Source organism: Hirundo rustica, chromosome 10 (genome assembly GCF_015227805.2).
Source record: "Hirundo rustica isolate bHirRus1 chromosome 10, bHirRus1.pri.v3, whole genome shotgun sequence".
NCBI lineage: Eukaryota > Metazoa > Chordata > Aves > Passeriformes > Hirundinidae > Hirundo > Hirundo rustica.
The window spans coordinates 13,613,096-13,634,878 of NC_053459.1; the positions used below are offsets into that span (position 1 = coordinate 13,613,096).

The following is a 21,783-nucleotide window of genomic DNA, read 5'->3' on the forward strand; positions in this document are numbered from 1 at the left end:
GGAAAATAATAGAAGACAGAGTAAAACAGAAGTTGTATAGCCACTGGAAGCAGAAAAACATAGTCAAGGACCCAAGTTATTTTTCCTGAAAGATAAGCAATGTAATTGTTATCCTTTAAAATTCCTGTCCTGTGCAGTGACTTTTGCTTGGTAGTTTTGATAGCCCTTTTGGGAATTCAAAATATATTATTAGTCATAAGTCTTTAACAATGTATATTTTACTACTATTTAAATATTTTTCTTCCTGAACAGGATTTCTTTTGCATTTCCAAGGGTGTTTGCTTTTTTCCAAGGAAATATATATGCTGGAGCATTTACAGCACAGTTGCATACAATTCTTGAATTTTAAATGTAATTTGTTGTGATGCAGAGCTCTCTGTTGTCCACGTTGTACTATTTTTTCAGCAATGCTTCTGTCAAACTATTTGCTGTATTTCAAAGAACAGAATGTGCATTTGAGTGGGTGGTCCCTTCCAACCCTAATTATTCTATACTTCCTTGAGCATCTCAGCACACCACAAGCTTGTAAGAAATTAGGATCGCTTCAATTAAATCCACAGGCTGATGGAAGGGCCGCTGGTGTCAGTAAGACTGTATCTATATTAGCAAGTAGTACAAAGGATTTTGCTTTGGTCCTGGTCTGGTCCTTTGGCCTGATTATTCATCTGTAATTGTAATGTACTTTCTGGGTTAGTTTCATGCAAGCAGAATTCAGAGTTCTCCAAGACGAATTTGTGAAGCATCAAAGGATGGTGAAGGGAGAAGTCTGGGAGATGGGCATCAAAATGTGCACGAGAAAACCGGGAGATGTGCACACCTTCCTGGTGTGAAGTAAAATGATGGGTTTAGCATACTGAGAAAAACCTGCAGTAATAGGGCAGGAGATTTTCCTTCATTGGATTCCCAAGGGGCTGAAAGGGTCCTTTTTGCCATTGCTGATGATGACTGGTGGTGAAACTCGGACTCTGTCTCTGGGTTCCTCTTCTGAACAGCAGGAAGGGCTTGCTCTGCAGGGAGAGAGCAGGACAGGAGAGTCTGCTTCCCCATGGCTTCATTCCTAGGAATACTGTGCATGTCTCTTACCTTAAAGTGATTAGAGAGCAGGATTCAATTAAAACTAACCTCTGTATGTTGGTAATTTAAATGGACACAAAGTAAATAAGGGGAAGTAATTAAATCAAGTACACTATGACATTCCTTCAGATTAAGTTACAGATTTGAAAAATATAATAAAAGCATATCCAAGCAATAATTTAAGAGGGCAAAGATAAACAACTCATGAATGATTCAGAGCTTCCTACTTTAATTACATAATTGATATTTACTTATATTTTTTTTCTTTTATTTATCACAGAAGCATTCAATAAAGTAAAACCTTTGACCTTTTTAGTGTTAGATTCTTGATAATTTATCTCACTGTGACAGACTAGTTGGATGCTTTTAGGCAAAAAAAAAAAAAAGATTGGATATGCTATGTATAAGCAGTTCTGAAATTGAATCAATCATTTAAATTTTGTATTCTACATGTTCACAAACCATTACTAATTGCTATTTAGCTTCTTTTATATACATATATAAAATATGCATTTAAGACCTTAATGAAGACAGCTTTTAATTTCTGAATCTAGCCCCCCATTTTTGCTATGTTTTAATAAAAATAAAGAAGTATTTTTGCTATTTTTATTTCTGAATGCATTTGTAATGGCTTGCTATGCTGTAGGCACAGAAGCGGTCACTGCCATTTTCCACTGCCTCTTTTCTATGATGCAAGGTTTTATTTGCGTAGTATTACAGTTTCAACTGGGGGGAGATACTGATTGAAGTTTATCATATGCTAGAGACTAGATTATCCAGTCACTAGTTAAATTACAAGAAAGGATTTTGTCATTGCATGAAACTGTTATATGTGTAAAATTTTATGAAATATCAAAGGAGGAAACATTTAGAGGATTATGTATTTTATTTTAGGGAATTCTGAGCTGAAGTCAAGACAGACAAGATACTTCTAGTGTTCTTACAGATTAGCTGCCTTGTTATATTCCCATCTTTGGGGAAGGTGGGTGGAAAATCAACCAGCTGAAACAAAACTAGAAGAATTTGCCTAGAAATTCTGCAATTTCCTGCTTTTCTCAATCAAGGGTGACAGCACTGGGTCTTCCTGCTGACTGCAAAATGCATTGTCAGTAGTAATATGTATTTAAAATGGAGGCTTCTCTTTTACCCCCCTTGGTATCAGTTGGTCTTTTGTTGGTTTTAGACCTTTTTAAGAACACCTTCAAGAGTGAATTACAATCACCAAAAACCATTGTAATGGCCGCTGTTAGCAGATACCTGCCAGCATTAAAAACATAAGAGGCAAGGGTATGATAGTTTTTGTCTGGGTATGACACAGCAGTATGATTCTAGCTGACAGATGAGAGAAATGTGATGCTTCTGTATTGGTTGATGAATCCATGGACCCCATAGTGCTATTATCCTGAGAAAAGTCTGGTTGCTGAGGGAGAAAAAAAAAAGGAAGACTGTATAATACAGCCTTTGAAGGGGAGCAAATCTGTTGTGGTGAATGAAGATCTGTTTCCAGTCCAAACTAATGTCTTGCTAGGATAATGAAGTTTCTTCCTGGGGCACATGGCAGCTCATGTTTCATCATCTCAAGACTTTTAATTATTTGGGCTTTTGCATCATGTTTCCTGTTCTTGGGACGGTTCTGCTTGACACTGGCTTTAGAAACAAATAAGTATTTGAGCAGGCTGCAAAGTAAACCCCGAGATAATTTGCAATTCAGTGTTGCTAGATTTGCAAATTGTGTTTTGAAAGAGATGGACCTCTTGTAATCTTTCTTTGTTGGGACTAAAAGGAGAGCCTATAATGTACTCAAGTATTTCAGATAATACAGTTTAGTGGAATCAAAATTACATCCTTGTGCTGCAAAGTCTTAGAGTAACAGGTATGGACACCTGTGCTTACAATGTATGTCTGTTGGTAAATGATGCACATTGTACAGCAGTTTTCTTAAGGCATCAGGAACTGGAGTCAGCTGCATTTATTATGGAACAGTAGCTGGAAAGCTGTTTTGGTTCCCAGAAATTCAAATGAAAAGTCCGTATCATGAAGAAAGAATAAATGTGTGTAGCGAGAAAAGCATTTGTCAAACCACTTGTATGTTCCAAATAGGTTTTAGATTGGATACAATAGATGTTTTCCTTTTTAATTCTGCTGTATTTTCAGATCATGCTAATTCTTTTCTTATTTTGCTCATTTTGCATTTTTCATTCCTTTTCCTCCTTTCCCTTATGTTTTAATCCTACCCCATTTTTTCACATGACAGGAAAAAGCCAGATCACATCAGGTACCAACCAGCTTTTTATTCCTTCCCAATGTTTCCTTGGCACGCAAAAAGCTCCTCATTAACCCTGCATTTAATTTTGATTACTTGCAATGGATGTATAAGTGACTCAGTCTAAGAAAATAACAGAAGGATTCTGCCTGGGATGCCAGTATACCTGCTGCTCAACTCCATTAAAAGATTTAGAAAGATTGAGCTAGTTTTTAGCTAAAAAAAGGAAATAAAGCCAAGTGTCTGCACTCAAACTTCTGAGCATACAAGATCAATGTCTTACCTTTTTCCAATTGAAGTTGATGAGATTTTTTTTTTCTTGTCAACTGCATTGGGAATAGACATGTACTTTTAAATGTTGTGCATTCTTAATTGCTCTGTTTTAATTGTGTACTGCTTGCAGCTAGAGGTGAAAACTTTCTGAGAATCACAAAGCACAATTCATTTTTTATGTAAAACTCAGATTTTATATTTCTTTTCAGTATTACTCTCAGTTCTCAGAAATTGGATTTTTTTTTGTATAGATTTTGCATTATTTCCTATTTAATAAATACAGTTTTGAATTGTGTAGGTATAAATGATGGAGAATATTCTGTTTCTAAACAGGAACAACTTTATTTAACCACTGTGAAGTGAGACAGTATAAATTACTTTAGTATTTCCAAGAATGTTTTCTCATTCACCATGCTTCTTTCTTGCTTTTGACAGAATGACACATTTAAGGAAACTTTGATAATAATCAGTACTTACTGCACACATGATACCTGAAGATTTATTAAATTATTCTTAGAACCTGATAGATTTGGGTTACCCTACAAGTTATCCTACATTCTAAATTGTTGATCTCATTCATTAGAAAAGCACCAAAACCTGCACCCTTTTTGCCTGGACTAAAAATTTTTCTTTAACAGATTTAATTTCTCTACTAGGAAAAAAAGGGACTGAAATATTTTCAAAACTTCTAGATTAGGTTTTAAAGATGGCACAAATTTGTGTATCAATATGTGTGTTCACTTATATCCAACTGTTGAGATTAGAGCTTGTTTACTAGAATAACTCATGAAATATTTAGCTGTAGAACAAATGAAGCATTGCATTAATGAAGTTAATTGCACTTCCTAAAGCTCTTATTAGGGATTTGTTCCATTGCTTGTTGTCTTGGGGCAAGGCTGCTTTTTTTTTTCCCTTTACCACTCCCTTTATCACTTAGGCACCGCTTTTCATGTTGTTCTGTGTTTAGTTCAGAAAAAGCACATGAAAAAAGTCGTGAGTTTATTTCCTTTTCAAGTCTGCTTTTTTGTTGAGTTTCCTATATGAATATTAGCAATAACCTGCCTTATATTTGGGGCATTCTTACTGCACCTGTAAATAGATAGGAAAGATGGTATCTTTTCAGTAGCAGTGTCTAAAACTACTACTGTTAATAATTTGAAAAAGTCAAGAATGACAGGAGATCCTGTTGCTTTTTAAATTAAATATATCTGCACAACATTTGAAAAGACTGTTAAAAGGTAGAATCTCATCTGTCTATGAAACACTAACCTTTCTAACAAAAAACTAATTTTTCTGTTTTGGATCTAACATTATTTGTATATATTAATTTTTCTTAACTGTCTTTGTTCACTTCTTTCCATGAATGTTTTGTGGTGGTTGAATAAATACATGGGGCCCTCTTGTTACTAATAGTAGTAAACTGCAGCTTGAAGCTCAGCAGCGTGTGGAGAATAACAAGATCAGTTGCAACACAATATTTTGCTTACTGTTACCATTCAGACTAACTGGCAGTGAAGGAAAAAGTGATGTGTGGTAAAGGTGGGGTATTGGAGGTAAATGAGGAATGATGCTGTGGTAAACACAGGTTTGCATTATAAGCCTGAACAAAACAAGGTGTAAATTTCACTGTATTGTTTTTTACATTCCCTTCATTTTTGTTAGTGAAAATGGAACTGTGATAATTGGTTAGCTTTTATTTTGTGTGTCCCAGAAGACCTAGAAAGGCATTGTTATGTCTGCTGGGGTGTCTTGTTGTTTTTTTTTTTTCATTCAGTGGTCTGATGAAACATCATTGTTAAGAGATCTGAGGTAGTTTTTTTTTTTCAAAATGTGAGTGATTTTTCCATTCTCTGAGATGTATCCTGTGTAAAGAGTGAGTTTGACAGGGAAGGATACAGTTCAGAGGAGTTTTTAAGCATTATATTATCTTTTGGATTTTACAGGATGCCTTCATTGAATCTTTTATTTTATATTTTCCTTCAAAGCTGAGGCTTAAGTTAGGATCCTGCTTAAAAAGTTTTCATTGGTTTTGTTTTGGTTTTTTTTAGTTTTTATATGCAGTGTTTTTATTTCAGGATCAAAAAATTTAAGACACGTCCAATGGGGATAGATATTAAACCTGCATGGGATAGCAATACCGAAGTATTTTTAGTGCTTCAGTAAGTTAGTTTTACTCCCAGAAATATTTCAGGATTAGTTTACATGGGTTTAAGTGTTCTTGTTATTCAAGCTATCTGAATTTCTGTTATCAAACAACTAGTTAAAATTGTAACTTGCTGCTAAAATACAGAAGGAAATGTTCTTTGAAATGAAAGTGTTTTGTGTGATAGCTTAACTAATGTTGTCATAACATGAATGTGTTTGTTCAGGACTCAAATTACTTGAATCTTGCTTTCTTTTCTGTTTTGTCTCTGCTTTCCTTTTTTTTATTATTCTCATGAAATATTTGCCAAAACTGACTGCAGCATTACTTTCGTGAATTCTTTTATGCAGTCTCTTTGTAGACTATATGTTAGCACATCTCAGTCAAATAAGCACTGTAAAATCAGTTATGTATTCTCTGGATGTCTCTTCATTTGAATAGGCGCTGGTTCTCAATACAAAACAACCAACTTGTGTACCAGAAGAAATTTAAGGTAGGAATTGACAACTGGCTTGGGATAGTTCGGGGTTTGGGTGATGATTTTCCTGATTGATTGGGGAAACTGTGGCATCCCATGTCACCTTCAACAACCTACTGTTTTTTTTTTCAAATTAGTGTCTCCCTTTGTAAAACGAGACTAATAGCTGCCCTGACAGATTCTGAGATTCCTGTGCGCTGGTTGTAAGCGCACATTTTATTTGCTCTTGGTTTTGTAACCTACTTAGAAGTTTAAAAGTTGTTGGTCCCAAAAGGCTTGTGCTCACTTGCTGGCAGTCAAATATTCCAAGCTGTTCTCTGAGCAGTTGTGTTTAACTCCTTCAGGACTTGCTCCCTCCAGTTACTTATTGGTTCACACACCCAATTCAGCAACTGGGGAAGAAAAGCATAAAAGCTTCTGTTACGAAGCAGTTGGGGCTGCTCTGTGCATGTATTTAGTGTTGAAAATGCACAGGATACTGATACAGCAGTCAGTATCTGCCTTGTTGTGCAGCAGTCTTACGTTAAAGCAGCAAGTCCAGCTCTGCCCCAAGCCATAGAAGCTTTTTCAGTCAGGTTTTGGGCCCCTGCTCCTTTGTTTGCTGTTCTGGAGTCAGCTTTTGCACCAAGGAGCTGTAGCTGTTCTTCAGGGTGGAAAAAATAGAGATTGTATAGAGATGGTGGGGGGAAAAAAGGGGGAAAGAGCTTATAGCAATTAATTCCTCTTCACTGCAAACAGACCGGGATCAGAGGCTGTTCCTTGTTATCTGATGCTGTCAGATCAAGGGGCTTCATTTCTGTGGTGGGAAAGGAAACACAGAGTTGAGTTTGTGTGAGCGTGTTTGACTGGGCATTTTGTGTTTGTGAATTCTTCTTGCTTTTTTTTAACTGCTCCTTCAAAATGCTGATAGCTCAGGATGGAATTCTTATGAAATGAATCAAATTTTCGAAACCACTGCATTCAGCTTTTTATTTGGCACTTAAAATACTGCTGATTTATATATAACTCTTCTGACTTAATTGCATTTCTTAGATTATCTTTGTAGTTTGAATACTGTTGTTTGAATTTAAGGTGTTGATTATTCAGTAGATCGGATTGTAGGTAAAAAGAAATTCTCCAAAGTTCGGAAAATTAAAATGTCAGTGGATATAACTTAAGCATTAAAATTTATCTAAATATATCCCGTATATGTCTAAGTATAAAATAAAAATTTTATTTTTAAGGGAAAAAATATATCCTGTGTATGTCTACTATAAAAATAAAAATTTGATTTTTAAGGGAAAAATAATAATGTAACCAGACAAATGGAACTCAATGATTAGTAGTTCAGGATTGAATTACTATCTTATCATCAATTGTATTATTTTTTCTCTGTGACTTTCTTGTTAACTTCTGTCTCTTAGGATAATCCCACTGTAGTTGTTGAAGACTTGCGGCTCTGCACAGTTAAACACTGTGAAGACATAGAAAGACGTTTCTGTTTCGAGGTGGTTTCTCCAACAAAGTAAGGAGAAGCGACGGCGTATGTTTATTTAAAAATAAAAATCATGACATGAAGTTGTTTTAAAATGTAAGATTAACATTTCTCTTGGGATAGATCAAAACAGGAAAAGTATCTGAAAAATTCTGTTCTCTGAAATTTTGGCTGAATGTAAGTGATGCTGTGAGAAGTGTCCCTGGTATTTAGTTTACTTTTGGCATTAAAATAAACACGCATTCTTGTGCTTTTTAGATAAATGGCTTGTGGTGCAGGGCTCTGCTTTGGCTTTGTAGTAGCTGATACTATCAGCTGCTTAGTAATGTAGAAAATAGATCTCAGTTTCTCCACATTTCTGATTGAGGCAATGAGAGAGAAGCAAATAAATCAGCTGTTATCTGAGAGATGTTAAATTATACTTCAGAATGCACTAAATGAAACTACCAAATAAAATTCTTTTTCAGCTCCAGCAGTGCATTGGCTGTACTTCAGGAATTTTGGCATCTTGCCACAGCAAGGGCAGGACATGAATCCCTCATTAGTGATTATGAGATAGGACCATATTTAAGTTTTTTATATGAGGTCAACTTGCTTTTGGGTTTGGAGGTTACCTACACTCTCCACTCCTCCTTCCATTTCTCTTCTGAGTGGGTTGCTGTCCATCCTGATGTTTGCATCCCCAGTTGTGGTTCACTGTGACATGCATTTTGCTCTTGCTTGCCTGTGTTTTTTCAACCCATTAGTGTTGGAACAGTTTAATACTTCATGACCTGTGTCTTTTCCTGTTGATGAGAAAAGTAGTTCATTCTTTGTCAGAGAGCTTTAAAATTGCTCTCTTGATTTCAGTGAATGAAGTTGTGTTTTCAAGGGCTGATACCCGTGTCTTGTGTCATGGGGGTAAAATACATTTGAGGATATAAAAAAGAAAAATTTGGAATAAGAAAAGGAATAGGAAGCTAAGCCATTGTCAGTGTTTTTGGAAGAGTCATTTCTGTACCTATTAGCATTACCTGCAAATAATTTTGAAATAAGGAGATTGCAGCTCACAAAGGCTCGGCTGCTTTGTTATCTTAAAATAACTGTGTTTATTAGATGATTCCTACTAAACAATATATTTGTGATAGCAAGAAACTTGCTCCATATAAACAGACCCCTGAGCAATGTGTTGTTGGATGGCAGCTGCCTGGGCACTGTCTCTGAGTACTTTGTGGTTTGTCACAGGAGCTGCATGCTTCAGGCTGACTCGGAAAAGCTGCGGCAGGCGTGGATTAAGGCTGTTCAGACCAGTATTGCCACAGCATATAGAGAGAAAGGGGATGAATCTGAGGTGAGTTTAACAATCCTCCAAACAGCAACCCCCTCTTTGGGTCCTGACAATTTTAAATATATAAAACCTCTTTTAATGAGAGGGAAGGAAAAAAAACGATCGTTGTTTGTCTTCCAGTGGAAATGCAATGAGATTTTGGAAGCTGTGAATTACATCTAATATGTCTTTCACTTCATCATGTTAATATTGCTATGGTCTATATCTTTTTTTGAGATTTTTCTGTAGTGTGATTAAAAATCATTGGATATTCTTATATTCAGTTTTATGTATATTCTGAAAACCTAAACTTTTTTTTTATGTTCTGTGGCTTTCCTTGGCCTTGGCAGAAGAGACTTTTCTTGGATTTTAGTGCACAGGTAGTATCTGCAGGACTTTTAATTACTTTAGTTTAGCATGTGTTTCTTAATTGGTTTGTGTCTTTTCTCTTTTAGAAACAGGAAAAGAAATCATCCCCTTCTACTGGGAGCCTGGAATCTGGGAGTGAGACAAAAGAGAAGTTGTTGAAAGGAGAGAGTGCTCTGCAGCGAGTCCAGTGTATTCCTGGTAATGCTGCCTGCTGTGACTGTGGTTTGGCAGATCCTCGTTGGGCCAGTATCAACCTGGGAATCACATTGTGCATCGAGTGCTCTGGGATACACAGGTTGGGGAACTCCTCACAACTGCATTTGATTTGTGTGTTGGCTTAATTAGGAAGGGTGGTGCTTGCCTCTTCAAAGGTATACTGAAAGAAAATTAGAGAACCTTGCTTGTAAATAGAATTAAGGTAACTGCTTTTTTTGCATAAATTAATGGTAAATCTGTATGAGGTAAGATATAACATGTAGTTACAAGTTACTGTTTATTTTCCATGTTGTTTAGGAGCTTGGGAGTCCACTTTTCAAAAGTAAGGTCTTTAACGTTGGATTCATGGGAACCTGAACTCTTAAAGGTATAGTATTTTTGAAACAGGTTTCTGTTTGGTGCTTAGATTGTTGTTCTAAAGCCTCTGCATCAGAAAGTTCCATGCAGAAAACACATTTCTACCCAGTGTGTGTCTTGCAGTTTTGTGCAGAAAATGTTTATGGTTGTGTGTTGGTTTATTTTAATTCACGCTTCCTTACGCTCCATAATAATCTGTGCTACAAACTTGAAATTCAGAATGACTTACAACACCTTCAGGTTCCCAAGTGCACTCTGACTAGCAAGTTTCATCCAGTACTATCAACATATAAAAAGGCAAATCTGTTAACAAACCAATAGAGTCTTTCAGTGGGCTGAAAATTTTGGAAGTGATATATCAGCCTAAAGCATGATCATACTCAAAAATTTGAATGTCAGCTCTTAACAGTGAGATGTTTCTGGCCTATAGGAGAATACTCATGCAACTGCTGTTGTGTAGTATTTGTGTGCCAAAGTCCTGGCTTGAACCATGGTTATAAAAATCATTTGACACTGAAATCCTGAAATAGTGACTTGTACATGGATGCATGCGTGCACCTGGATAACTCATGCAAAGCAATTGCTTCTAGCTGTGATGTTCTGGCACTTAGGAATTGCTTCTCTATTCTGAACAATCAAAGGACAATATGCTTTGTGGTTAAATTCTTTTTTATCAATGCATTCATGCTGAGAAAACAACCAACCAGTCCCCAAAGCTCACTCCAAAAAAAAAAAAAAAAAAAAGCTGTACCTCTTGTACTATTCATGTAAATACCAGAACTAAGTATTTTACCTGGTATTAGAAAGAAGTCTGTTCATTGCAGTCTATAGAGTTAAATTCTCCTTAAGTAGGCTTTTGTCTTTGTTCTTTTTCTATAGTTGTATCAAATTAGTTGTATCAAATTAATGGTTTAGCAAAAATGTCCATTGGGTAAGTTGGAATACAATTGATGGAATTGTCTCTTGCTGATGGGGTAAGAACAGCTCCTGGCAAAGCTGGTGGAAAAGCACCTTTGTTAATGAGGCTTCCAGGTGTCATTCTGGTGGTTGTTTTTTCAGGCACTTTAAAAGCGACCTTTTATGTCATCTTACACAGAATTTGGTCTCTCTATTCACTGATTGTTTCAATATTATCATATAAAACCCATGCTTATTTCTGTAAGTGTACTTTTACCAGTGAAAACACTAAGTTGGAGATATAGGCTGAGTGAGATTAAAAACAATGCAATAGGTAGATAAAGCTTTTTGCAACTATATTTGAATTTATTTATTTATTCTGCTTTATAGCTTATGTGTGAATTGGGAAATGATGTTATAAATAGAATATATGAAGCGAAGTTGGAAAAAGTGGGAGTAAAGAAGCCACAATCTGGAAGTCAAAGGTAGTATTTTACCAGCAGTGCCTGTTGCTTCCTTTTTTTGCTGCTTTCTTCAGCCTCCACCTCTAAAAGATGCTGTCACTTAACTGTGTTACAGTCCTTTAGTGTCCTCATTTCCCTGTATCACCAGTATGCCTTGCTCTCTCCCATTTCCCACTCCTTCTCTTTATTGGGTATTCCTTCTGTTGGTCCCTCTCTGCTTCTCCTGTTTATTTGTTCTTGTGATTTCACTCCCTCATTTTGATGACAGCTCTAGAGCATCACATGTGGATTTGGTTTCCTCTCTGCTGGGTTCCAGCTCAGCCAGCTGTACTTGCTGTGTGAGGGCTCCTGGAGGGAGCCTGTGGCTGTTCCTTTTGTTTACAGTGACTTTGTTCTTCCATTTGACTTTTGTTCCCTGATCCTCAGAATGTTCTCATCTTCCTACCTACATTGTACATGAGCTCTGCTGCTTTACAGCAGCCTTCAAATCATTGTACTGCTGTCTTCTATTTCTCTGATGCCAGTCTGTGTTTGAAGGTAGATTCCCAGTGCTTTGTGCTGCTGTATAGGATGTCTCTTAAAAATTGCTTTTTTACTACCTTTCCAGTTCTGTGCTACTTGCTGCCCAGCAGTTTTATAGTATAGAAAACTGCGTTTTATAAAGTGTTGGCCATTTGGAGACAGTGATGATAACATAAACAAAGTAGGAGATTTGCTAGATATTCCTTCTAGTAATAACTGCTTTTCAGCAGTTTCAATGCTATAATTACAGCCCCTTTTATCAGTTTGGCACAACTCCTGTTGTGTCTCAAGCTAATAACCTCAGGTTACAAGGAAAAATACATCAGTATATGATATGGAACTGATGGCTGTGCCTGCCTAAGGCTTGTTATTGTCTTCTTGTGTAATCTTAATGTTCCTGTAACAAATGTTGCAATTTATATTTACATAAGAAACTAAAAATATGTTTATTAATGGGTTATTAACAATGTAAACATGTATAAAGGCTTAATACAGGTAACGCAAAGTAACTAATGCTTATTTCTTGCACATACCACTTTCCAAAGTCTCTATCTGAAAGTAAATACATGTTTGTGAACTTAATAAAATTACTTTCTTTTGAGCCTTATGCAAAATTTCATCAAGAATCCAGAAAATGACAGGGGGCTTTGCATCTTTCTGAAAATGTGCTATAGGTGTGTCTTATATGCAATGCCAAGCAAAATAGACATTCTTTTAATACATGAAAATACTAAAAATATTAGCTTACTAACTCCAGGGATTTTGTATATAACAGGCAGGAGAAGGAGGCATACATCAGAGCAAAATATGTGGAAAGAAAGTTTGTAGAGAAGCAAGCTGCATCAGTACCTCTGCCTGAGCCTGGAACAAAAGTTTTGCCTCCAAGTCAGGAAGAGAAAAGGCACAGTGGCCCTGAAAAATCCCTTTTGGCAGGAGAACAAGGGGCAGCATCCCAAAAAGGTATTTACACACTTCTCTCCTTAGCTATATTACCCATCTTCTTTTTAAGGTAACATATTTTTATATTAATTGACTTCTGCCTCGTGCAGAAAATTTGGAATCTGTTTTTTTAATGTTTTGTAGCCTAGCGTAGGGGAGAAAAGACTTCTTCAGAGATGTGCATTTTCACATGGGGAAGGATTTGGAATGGGGGTGCTTATAACTCAGAATCATATTAACCACCTTCTTTCCTCCGGATTGTCATCCTTCTTGATTTTTCCAATAACGTTCTTTCCTGCCCTGTCCCTTCCTTACTGCCTGCTTTGTGCTTTGCTAACCTGCATGTCCCAGCGGTTGCTGTAAGTAGCGACGAGGCGAGGCGGGAGTCTCTCTTCTGTCCTGATGAACTTGATTCACTCTTCTCCTACTTTGATACCTCTTCAAAACTCCGTAGTAGTAAGTACTACAGCTGTGGCGTGTTCAGTATTTGCACTAGTGATCCATTGTGTGTTGTGGCCATCTCCCTGCTTCAATCTGTTGTCTCCAGGCTGCTGCATTGCCTAATGTTTTCATGAAATAATTTAAGCTTTTTTACTTATCCTGATTTTTTTTTTCATTTCTACTTATCTTTCACATTTATTATTATTATTATTATTATTATTGTAAATGTTATGGTTACAAAATGTGGCTTCATATTTTTCTATGGATGCATTAAGAATACTGAACAAGAAAAAGCCATTTTTTAAAATTGTGTTCAGGACCAAGTATAAGAGCTTGCTTTATTATCATGGTTTCTGTGAGGAGCAGGTTGCTTCCGCTCTGTGTAGTAATTGCAGTTTCTCCCCAAAACAGTCCGAAGCAGTGACAGTGGGATCCAGCCCAGCACTGATGACAGCAGAGAACACCTTGCCTCTACGATATCAGCCAACAGTTTGTATGAGCCAGGTGTGTTAGGCGTTGTGCTTTAAGATGAAAATTTAATCACTTGGCAGCTTTTTTTTTTTTTTTTTTTTCTTTTTGTAAGAAACATTAATGCTTGGTAATAAAATTCATGTCTGCTATTCTGGTTGAAGTGCTTTTAGCAAGGGTAAAATTTTGCTGTGTCATCTTTCCTTTGGGCTTGCTACCAAAAATGACATTTAATCCTTCTAAATGGATTCAAAGAACTATGTTTTTTCCGGTCAGATGAGACAGATCCCAAAACATTGATTTTTTTGCAGATAGAGAGATGATGCATTTTGAGAAAGACAAGTCTCCACAGAAATGCGTGTTCCTTTTATAAATAAATCTGCAGAGATAGAATTCCTCTCGAGTCACAGATAATAGGCTTTTATGTGTTGTTTGTGCATTCTTGCCTAATTTTTCCATTTCTTCTTTATGTGGAATTGACCAAGCTTTTAAACATCATTCCCTCAATGCAGAAGTTCTATAAGTTGATCAATTAAGTTATTTGCTCATTTTAGCATGCTGTTGTCACAGGTATATTGAGTATGGCTTCTCAAAATTTCCAAAACATTTATTTATAAAGCAGACTTACTCTTCTACATCAAAGCACTCTTTCAAGGTATGTTTTAAATCCTAGTAGTAGTTCAGAGGTGTTACTGCAGGCAGGCAGCAGGTAGCTTGGATCTTTTTTGATTAAGTTGTAGAAATATAATATTTATGATGCTGTAACTCAAAAAACCTTTAGGTAACAACATCTTTATGTCCCAGACTTCACTCCATATAACCATTATTGAGATGAAGAGAAAGATTATGCTTTAGTCCAAAAGATTATGGCCACAGCAAATAATTAGTAAATGACAATGGTATCTATTAACAAAAATTAGGTCAGAACAGTATTAGCCTCATACTCAGGTGTTGCAGATAAAGATATATTTGTATGACTACATCTCTGCAGAAAATGAGTTTTATTCCTGTCTTGCAGTTTACAGTAAAACACATTCCAAACCTTAAACAATTTCTTAGAAATTGCATGGATTAGGTAGATTGAAGTATATACACATGTGCCAGTGATGTGGAGAGAATGTTTTCTGTGCAGTAATAGTTCTGTGGATAAACCGTGCCTGAATGCTGGAGCTAAAGGCATCTGTGAATTCACCTGGCAGAATGGGGCAACAATACATTGCCTTCTGCACAAGCTGAGCTACCTATTGCCAGAGAAATGATGTTTTGATCAGAATTCCAAGAGGTAAAAACAGGAATTAGGTAAGCAATTTTTTTTTTCCTCTTTAGAAGGAGACAAGCAAGAGTCTCCAGTGTTCTGCGACTCCAAGCAGCCTAGTCCAGGATTGCGGTTGTATCGAGCTGCCTTTGAGAAAAATCTTCCTCACATGGCAGAAGCATTGGCTCATGGAGCTGAAGTAAACTGGGTCAACGTGGAAGAAAACAAAGCAACACCACTCATTCAGGCAGTGCGAGGGGTATGTGGTATACAGCACTGGTGATGGGGGAGGAGAGCAAGGGAAATAACGACATTTCTGTGTCACTGTTCCTTTTGAGCTGCTTGCTTCCCTAATGGATGATAATGTGATGCTGAAGTTGTGTTTACAGTGTTCTTTCAGAGCTGTTTCTGAAATATTTTTTCCTGTTAATGCTTTGTTTGGAATTCTGTGTCCTAGCAGTATTTAAAGTTGATATGGAAGCAACTCCCTTTTGTTTCCTTTGCCGGGTGGCTCGGTGGTGAGAAGGCAGAAGTTGGGTTTGATTCTAGAGATCTGGTGCTGAGCTGTTTCTTTGTTTTGATTCCATAGGGTTCATTGGTTACTTGTGAATTTTTGCTGCAGAATGGGGCCAACGTGAACATCCGAGACATGAAAGGAAGGGGGCCCCTGCACCATGCCACAGTTCTAGGACACACTGGGTAACTCACTGCCCCACAATTTTTACATGGCCATCCTTTACTATAGTTGTTCATGTGAAGCTTCTCCATTGCCCCAGATATTCTGATGTTTTAATACTATTTCAGGTGATACAAGTTTTTCTTAGGCTCTGAGTGTGAGGGAGGAAATAATACTTTGATTTAGCAGTGTCATCTACTGGCAAAACACACATGTTTTCTAATGTGGATTAAATAAATGGTTTGCTTGCTATTCTGTTAGCATGTTCTAGATGAACTGCAATATTTTGATATATATGAGACTTTTGGTGATTTAAGCTAAATACATTGTGTCTAGCTTGACTTTATTAGCTTTTTCCTTTATTGTCAAAAATATTCTTCAATTTTTTTTCTAAACAGGCAAGTGTGCTTATTCCTAAAACGAGGAGCAAACCAGCATGCCACTGATGAAGATGGGAAAGATCCATTGACTATAGCAGTGGAAGCTGCAAATGCAGATATTGTAACACTGTAAGTTGTACATTCTGTTTCCTGACTAGATAACTTAGATTTTGCTATTCTGTTTCAAGTTAAAAATACAAGAGATGTCAAAATGCCTTTACATAAAAACAGGGGGGAACAAAAGAAAAATCTATCTGTAGATGACCTCTTTGATGTGAGATTCAGGAGAGCATTGTAGGTCTTGCATTGTAGTCTTTTTTGTGCTTTAAAGATGACATTGTTCCTTTTGTTTTCTGAATGGCAGGCTGCGTTTAGCGAGGATGAATGAAGAAATGCGTGAATCAGAAGGACTCTATGGGCAGCCAGGTCAATACTCTACTAATAACCACACTGAAATGCAGTATAAGAAGTGTATACAGGAATTTATCAGTTTACAATTAGATCCTTAGTGTCTGAGGGAAATTTAAGATTGCTTCATACAATAATGTTTTTTATAAACCAACACATTCTAAAGCTTCATTGAAATTCAGTGGTGTGACTTTGTCAGAGTACTTAGGGAGCCTAAAAGGAGACTGTTTAAAGAGCATCATTATAGCAGTGTGTTACGACAGCCATGACCAACCTGTTTTGCTGGTAGTTGTCCAGAATTTTCTCCTATTGCTGTTCCATTGACATTTGTGTAATGTTGGGATTTACCTGACATTATTTGGTAACAGCTTTCTGATTCAGCTTGCTCAGAGACAGTTGAAGAGTTTATCTTATTCCAAGACACCATTATCCTTCTTGTGGAATGGTCTGCTTTTTCTTTTTTTAAGAAAAAAACCACTTGCAAACCAGTGTAAAAAATGTACATCAAATATTTCAATCTGACTCCAGACAGGAAAGTATTATTTCCTTAAATTTTATTTTTAAATATTTTTATTTGTTAAGATACTTGTAAGAAACAAAACAGTCATTCTTAAATATGTGTTTTTGTATGCATAGTTTCTTTCCGTTTGGTTAAAAAACAAATGGAGGCTGGCAGATACTTGAGCCAACTCCAGCAAGAAAGTAACAAATTATATTTAATGCATATGTGCAACTTTATTCTCAGGCACTCAGTCCTAATTTACACCATGTTCTGATATTTGCTTCCATAGGAAGGTAATTTAATGTCATGCAAATACCAATAATGAAGGCACATCTGATTGTGAAGATAGCTAAAAACACCCTGCTATTCCTGGCAGAAGTGAAAGGTGAACCTTACTTTTCAGGCTGAGTGCTGAGTATTCTCAGTTCACTCCTTATGTGTTTTCCCCTAATTCCCGAGGATTGGGCAGGGGGGCTGTTACTAGATTGGAGCAGTAGAATCTAGAGTCTGCGGCTGGTGCAATCTGATCCACATACTTTATAGCTGGGAAGGTGAGAGTGACAGTGAAGAGTAGATTTGCCACAGCAGGCAGAGCTTGCCCAAAATCATGGGGAGGCTTTCATGAGAATAACTTTGGAAATTAATGCCACAAGCTGTAGCACAGAGTCCCAGCCAGGAGAACTTATTGTATCTTTGGATAGCACAGCTCTGCCCCCTTCACTGTTACTTGTTGAAGTCTCGTCTAAAAATTGGAGTCAATATTTGAGTGTTTTGAACGTTTGTATCTGCTATGGAAGGGTCAGTGTAAGCACAAAACCTGTCTGCTCTCATGAGATGTCACATGTTTCCATGGTTTTAAGGGATGCAGTTCTTTTTCACTGCATATACATGCTAAATTATCTGCATTGCCCTTACTTCAGAACTCCAGTGTTCCAAAATTATGATTCTAGAAGAAAATAAGTGTTTTCAAGACAACTGTATATTTGCTGGTAGCTATGTGAGGGTAAATATCCTTGTATGAGTTTGCTGTCATCAGAGTGAAGCCAACTGCCTACTTCTGAGCTCTAGCAATGCAGCTGATAAACAATCGCTCATGTAGCTAATGGCATCAAAAATTATAATTTACATATATATGGCTGGTTTGAGCTACTGAGAGAATGAATATATTGCTTTGCAAGGTACAGTTGGTCTTCCAAAACATTCCTGGAATGGGAACGAGCTGAAACCAGCTTTAAAAGGTTATTTCTGGTGGTAGAAGCCATATGCACCGTAGTACTGTTTCTGTATAATACTTGAGTGCTCATCTTCTGGTGCTACAGTACGTCTTGCTAACTCTTTGATATTAGCATTGCTACTTTTCCTTCCTACCTTTTCTTGAATGTATGATGTGTGCCTTTTGAGTTACTCTGGTGTTAAATGGTAAAGCAGTGTTACAGTATTTTTGTACCTAGAATCTGCACTTTAGGGAAAACATTGCTTGGAAAGGGAACTTCCAGAATTCAATTTTAAAGTAGAATTTTAAAATAATGAAAAGGTTTACAGTATTAAGCATTTTAATGCAACATACAAACTAAAGGGGCACTTTATTTTATTCTATTTTTGTATGTAATATTTTTGTTATGTAATAGAGACAAAGCCAGAGCCACAATGTAACTTGCAAAAATAGCTTTTTTTTCTTTCAAGTTAATTTGAAAGAACCAAATGTGGCGACTTGAACGGCAGTCCTTGTTCACCAGCAGAACCCACTTCTGTACTAAAAGCATAATTGCTTTTATCACAGAAGCCTAATTCTGCTTTTGCCCTTCATAGCTGTTCTTTTGGTGAGTGTTACAGCTCCATTCTGTGCTGGTCTCCCAGAGCAAGCAGTTCTCACAAGCTGTTACAATAAAACCTGTCCTGTGCCTGCTTCATCTCTAGAACACAGAATCACTGAACAGTTTGGGTTGGAAGGGACCTTAAAGATCTAGTTCCAAACCCCCTGCCATGGGCAGGGACACTATACTTGAAATTAAATCTGAAAACCAAAAGGGAATTTCTCTAGAACTGACTTCTCCTAGTAGAGCAGTACTGATTGTATTAATCTTTTAAAGTCAGGGAAGAATCGTGTTACTGCCACGTTAAATATTTCTGGAAGGTCAGTTATTATTTGTGAAAGTGTTTTTAAAAGAATGGAGTCTCATCTCCAAAAGAATAATAGCTTTAGCATTGGAAATGTGCATTAAAAAATTGCAAAACAACGTAATTTTTCCCAGTAGTGCAAACTTGTAAGCACAAAGCCGTTCTTTTCTTCCACAATCATGGTAGGGAAAAAAAAAAAGAAACAACTTCATATTCAGTGTACACAATGAGAGAAATTTTGGGTTGAAATCTTTGTCATGCTATTAATCAAGCTGGCAGCAAGAAACAGTAGTGCTGGGATCTTGTGTCCTGTGTGGCCATCTGTGTTGGGAAGACTCTAAAATTTGGATGGCTGCATAGCTCCTGACCCGACCCAATGTTTGATGCACTTAATTCCTTTTGAAGATAAAAGGGTATGGTTTCTGTTATAAAACAGAGCTTGAACTCAAGCTCCAAAATGCTCCAACAGATGAAAGAATGTGAAAATGAATGAAAAAAATGTCCATTTTAAAGTGGTAAAAGAATGACTTGGCATTGATTCAAGAAGTAATCACTCCTGAATGTGCTTTCCTGTGAAGACAGGGAGAGGGAGGAAGAACACATTTTGGAATATATTCTAGTAGTAGGGTTGTGGTAAAGCACAAAGGGTGAAGATTTAAAAAAAAAAAAAAAATCTTTAGGAGAAGTATCATTGTTCTTATAGATCAGATTGAAAAATGCAATGAAAGATGTAGATGAAATGAATGTAGAAATTTTATTTTTGCTGAATAGACCAAAATAATTTATGGACAATAATTTATCTACTTAAGTTTGCTTTTTACAGATATATTATTGCTTGCTAATTGTTTCTTTCATGGAGATTTCTGTTTGGCTGTAAGAATTCTGATCTCTGTTTCCAAGTAAATCTTCATTTATGCCATGATTCTATTTTTCTGTAGATTCTTGGTTAGCAGTTCCTTGCAAAAACAAGGATTTTATTCTTTAATGGCTAATAAATATTTTTTCTTTTTAAGTTGCTTTAAAGTGCTTTAACTTTTCCTTTCTAACTCTGAACTTTCCTCTGTGTGGCTGCCTGTGAGGTACTATTTCAGGTATAGTTTGGTTTTGTTTAATTCGCTTCTACAGAGCATGCATGCAAGTAACCAGTCCCTCAGAGTTCACATCAGCATCACTCCATCTAGAAGCAGTCTTCATACATGAATGAGTGTTACACAGTAATTGATAGAACAGTAGGGCATTTGTGCAATGGTGGGTGATGTTGACTATTACAAATGTTTAAAACTGTTTTCCTTTTCTTTTCTGCCTAGGAGATGAAATTTATCAGGACATTTTTCGTGACTTTTCTCAAATGGCATCAAATAATCCAGAGAAGTTAAACCGCTTCCAGCAGTCAGATTCCCAGAAGTCTTAAGCGTCAAGAAGGAAAAGAACCTGAAGCTTATAGTGCAAGTCTTTTTTTACTTTAACAGAATGAATTGTATGCATTTTGTTAGATAGTTCGGATAAAACGACCACTCCAATGTAGCTTTAGATTGTGGTAGCTGGGGAAATGTATGAGTCGGTTTATGTTCTACAGTACATATACCTCAGCAGCTGAAGATGTTTCCAAGCCCCGAGTACCCGCTAGCTGAGTGTAAGCAGCCCCTGTCGCACGGCCGGTGTCTGCAGCTCGCACTCGGGGGTGGCAGTGCGCGGCTGCAGCGCCGCGGGCTCCGACCGCGCCATGGCCACAGCAGCTCTGCTACCCTGGGTCATCCCCCGGCACCTGTCCCCTGTTGCCGTAAGGAATGTGCCTCTGACAAGAAGGTCTGGGTTGCATTTTCTGGGACTGTTTGGAAGGGAAATTGGGTAATGACTTACTGAGTTGTCCTTCCGTTTGTGGGACTGCAGCTCAACCGATTCTCTTGTTCCCACGCTGACTCTGGTTAGAGGCAGGCTGTTCCTAACAGATGTGATAACTCCTGCTCTTTTGCAAGCTCTTTCACAGTGGAAGCTCTAGCACCAGGCTGGCCATTATGCTGGTGACTGCAGGTCAGTCACAAAGGGATATATCCTGGGGACCAAATTCCTAAGAGCAATCCATTTTCCTTTTTTTTTTTTTTCTTTTCCTCTTAAATTAAACTCTCAGTGCAGCAAGTATCCTTCTAAATGAGCATGTGGAACCTTTCATGAAAAATAAACTTAATCCTTTTGGACATGATGTGGGGTTTGTTTGTAGTATTTTGACATGAAAACTTGAAAATTGAGACATGAAAGTAAATATTGAGCCAAAAAAGTTTGTGTCGAATAGTTGTACAAAGGCTGTTTCTGCTTTTTGCCGTTCTCCCTACTAGCCCTAAGCTCAGTGTAAAAGTCTCATGTCTTGCAGCCACTCTAAATTTAGGGCAGTCAATCCTTTCTATCAGGAAGCAGTAGCCCTTGTATAATTTGCAATGATGTGTATGTTTATGTGTTGTCTAAACTAAGGTGAGCACAAGAAAAACTAGAATTTTGGTGCACATATTTGTCAAGTAATGAATGAGCACAGTCTCCAACTGTGTTGTGAGGGCAGCAGGACAATTTGTTTTATTCAGTAGTGACCCCCACTCTGCTCTTGTGCATGTATAAATGGTGTCTCTAGATAGATGCTTATATATCATGTTATTTATACCTAGATAATAATCTTCCTAAATCCCAAACCAGCAGATGTGATGCTTTATCCTCTATTTGTCTGCCCTGTGGAGAGAACTTTAAGCAGAGTTATTAGGTGACATAGTATCA

The 21,783-nt window shown here is 37.1% G+C and overlaps 1 protein-coding gene across 4 annotated transcripts in view; it reads left to right on the plus strand.

The window, feature by feature from the left end:
• Positions 1-21,223, plus strand: part of ACAP2 (ArfGAP with coiled-coil, ankyrin repeat and PH domains 2) — a 60,398-nt gene extending 39,175 nt beyond the window's left edge. The window contains exons 11-25 of one of the 4 annotated variants that reach the window (XM_040074075.1): positions 3,329-3,349; positions 6,195-6,246; positions 7,635-7,735; positions 8,930-9,035; positions 9,467-9,675; positions 9,894-9,963; positions 11,241-11,335; positions 12,612-12,796; positions 13,127-13,231; positions 13,628-13,720; positions 15,011-15,198; positions 15,529-15,638; positions 16,014-16,124; positions 16,360-16,421; positions 20,331-21,223. In XM_040074075.1, coding sequence (XP_039930009.1) covers positions 3,329-3,349; positions 6,195-6,246; positions 7,635-7,735; positions 8,930-9,035; positions 9,467-9,675; positions 9,894-9,963; positions 11,241-11,335; positions 12,612-12,796; positions 13,127-13,231; positions 13,628-13,720; positions 15,011-15,198; positions 15,529-15,638; positions 16,014-16,124; positions 16,360-16,421; positions 20,331-20,434 — 1,612 coding nt within the window. In that variant the 3' untranslated portion in view covers positions 20,435-21,223. The remainder of the gene's footprint in view (positions 1-3,328; positions 3,350-6,194; positions 6,247-7,634; positions 7,736-8,929; positions 9,036-9,466; positions 9,676-9,893; positions 9,964-11,240; positions 11,336-12,611; positions 12,797-13,126; positions 13,232-13,627; positions 13,721-15,010; positions 15,199-15,528; positions 15,639-16,013; positions 16,125-16,359; positions 16,422-20,330) is intronic. The other 3 variants (XM_040074077.1, XM_040074076.1, XM_040074078.1) reach the window with 3 other exon arrangements.
• Positions 21,224-21,783: the final 560 nt, after the last annotated feature.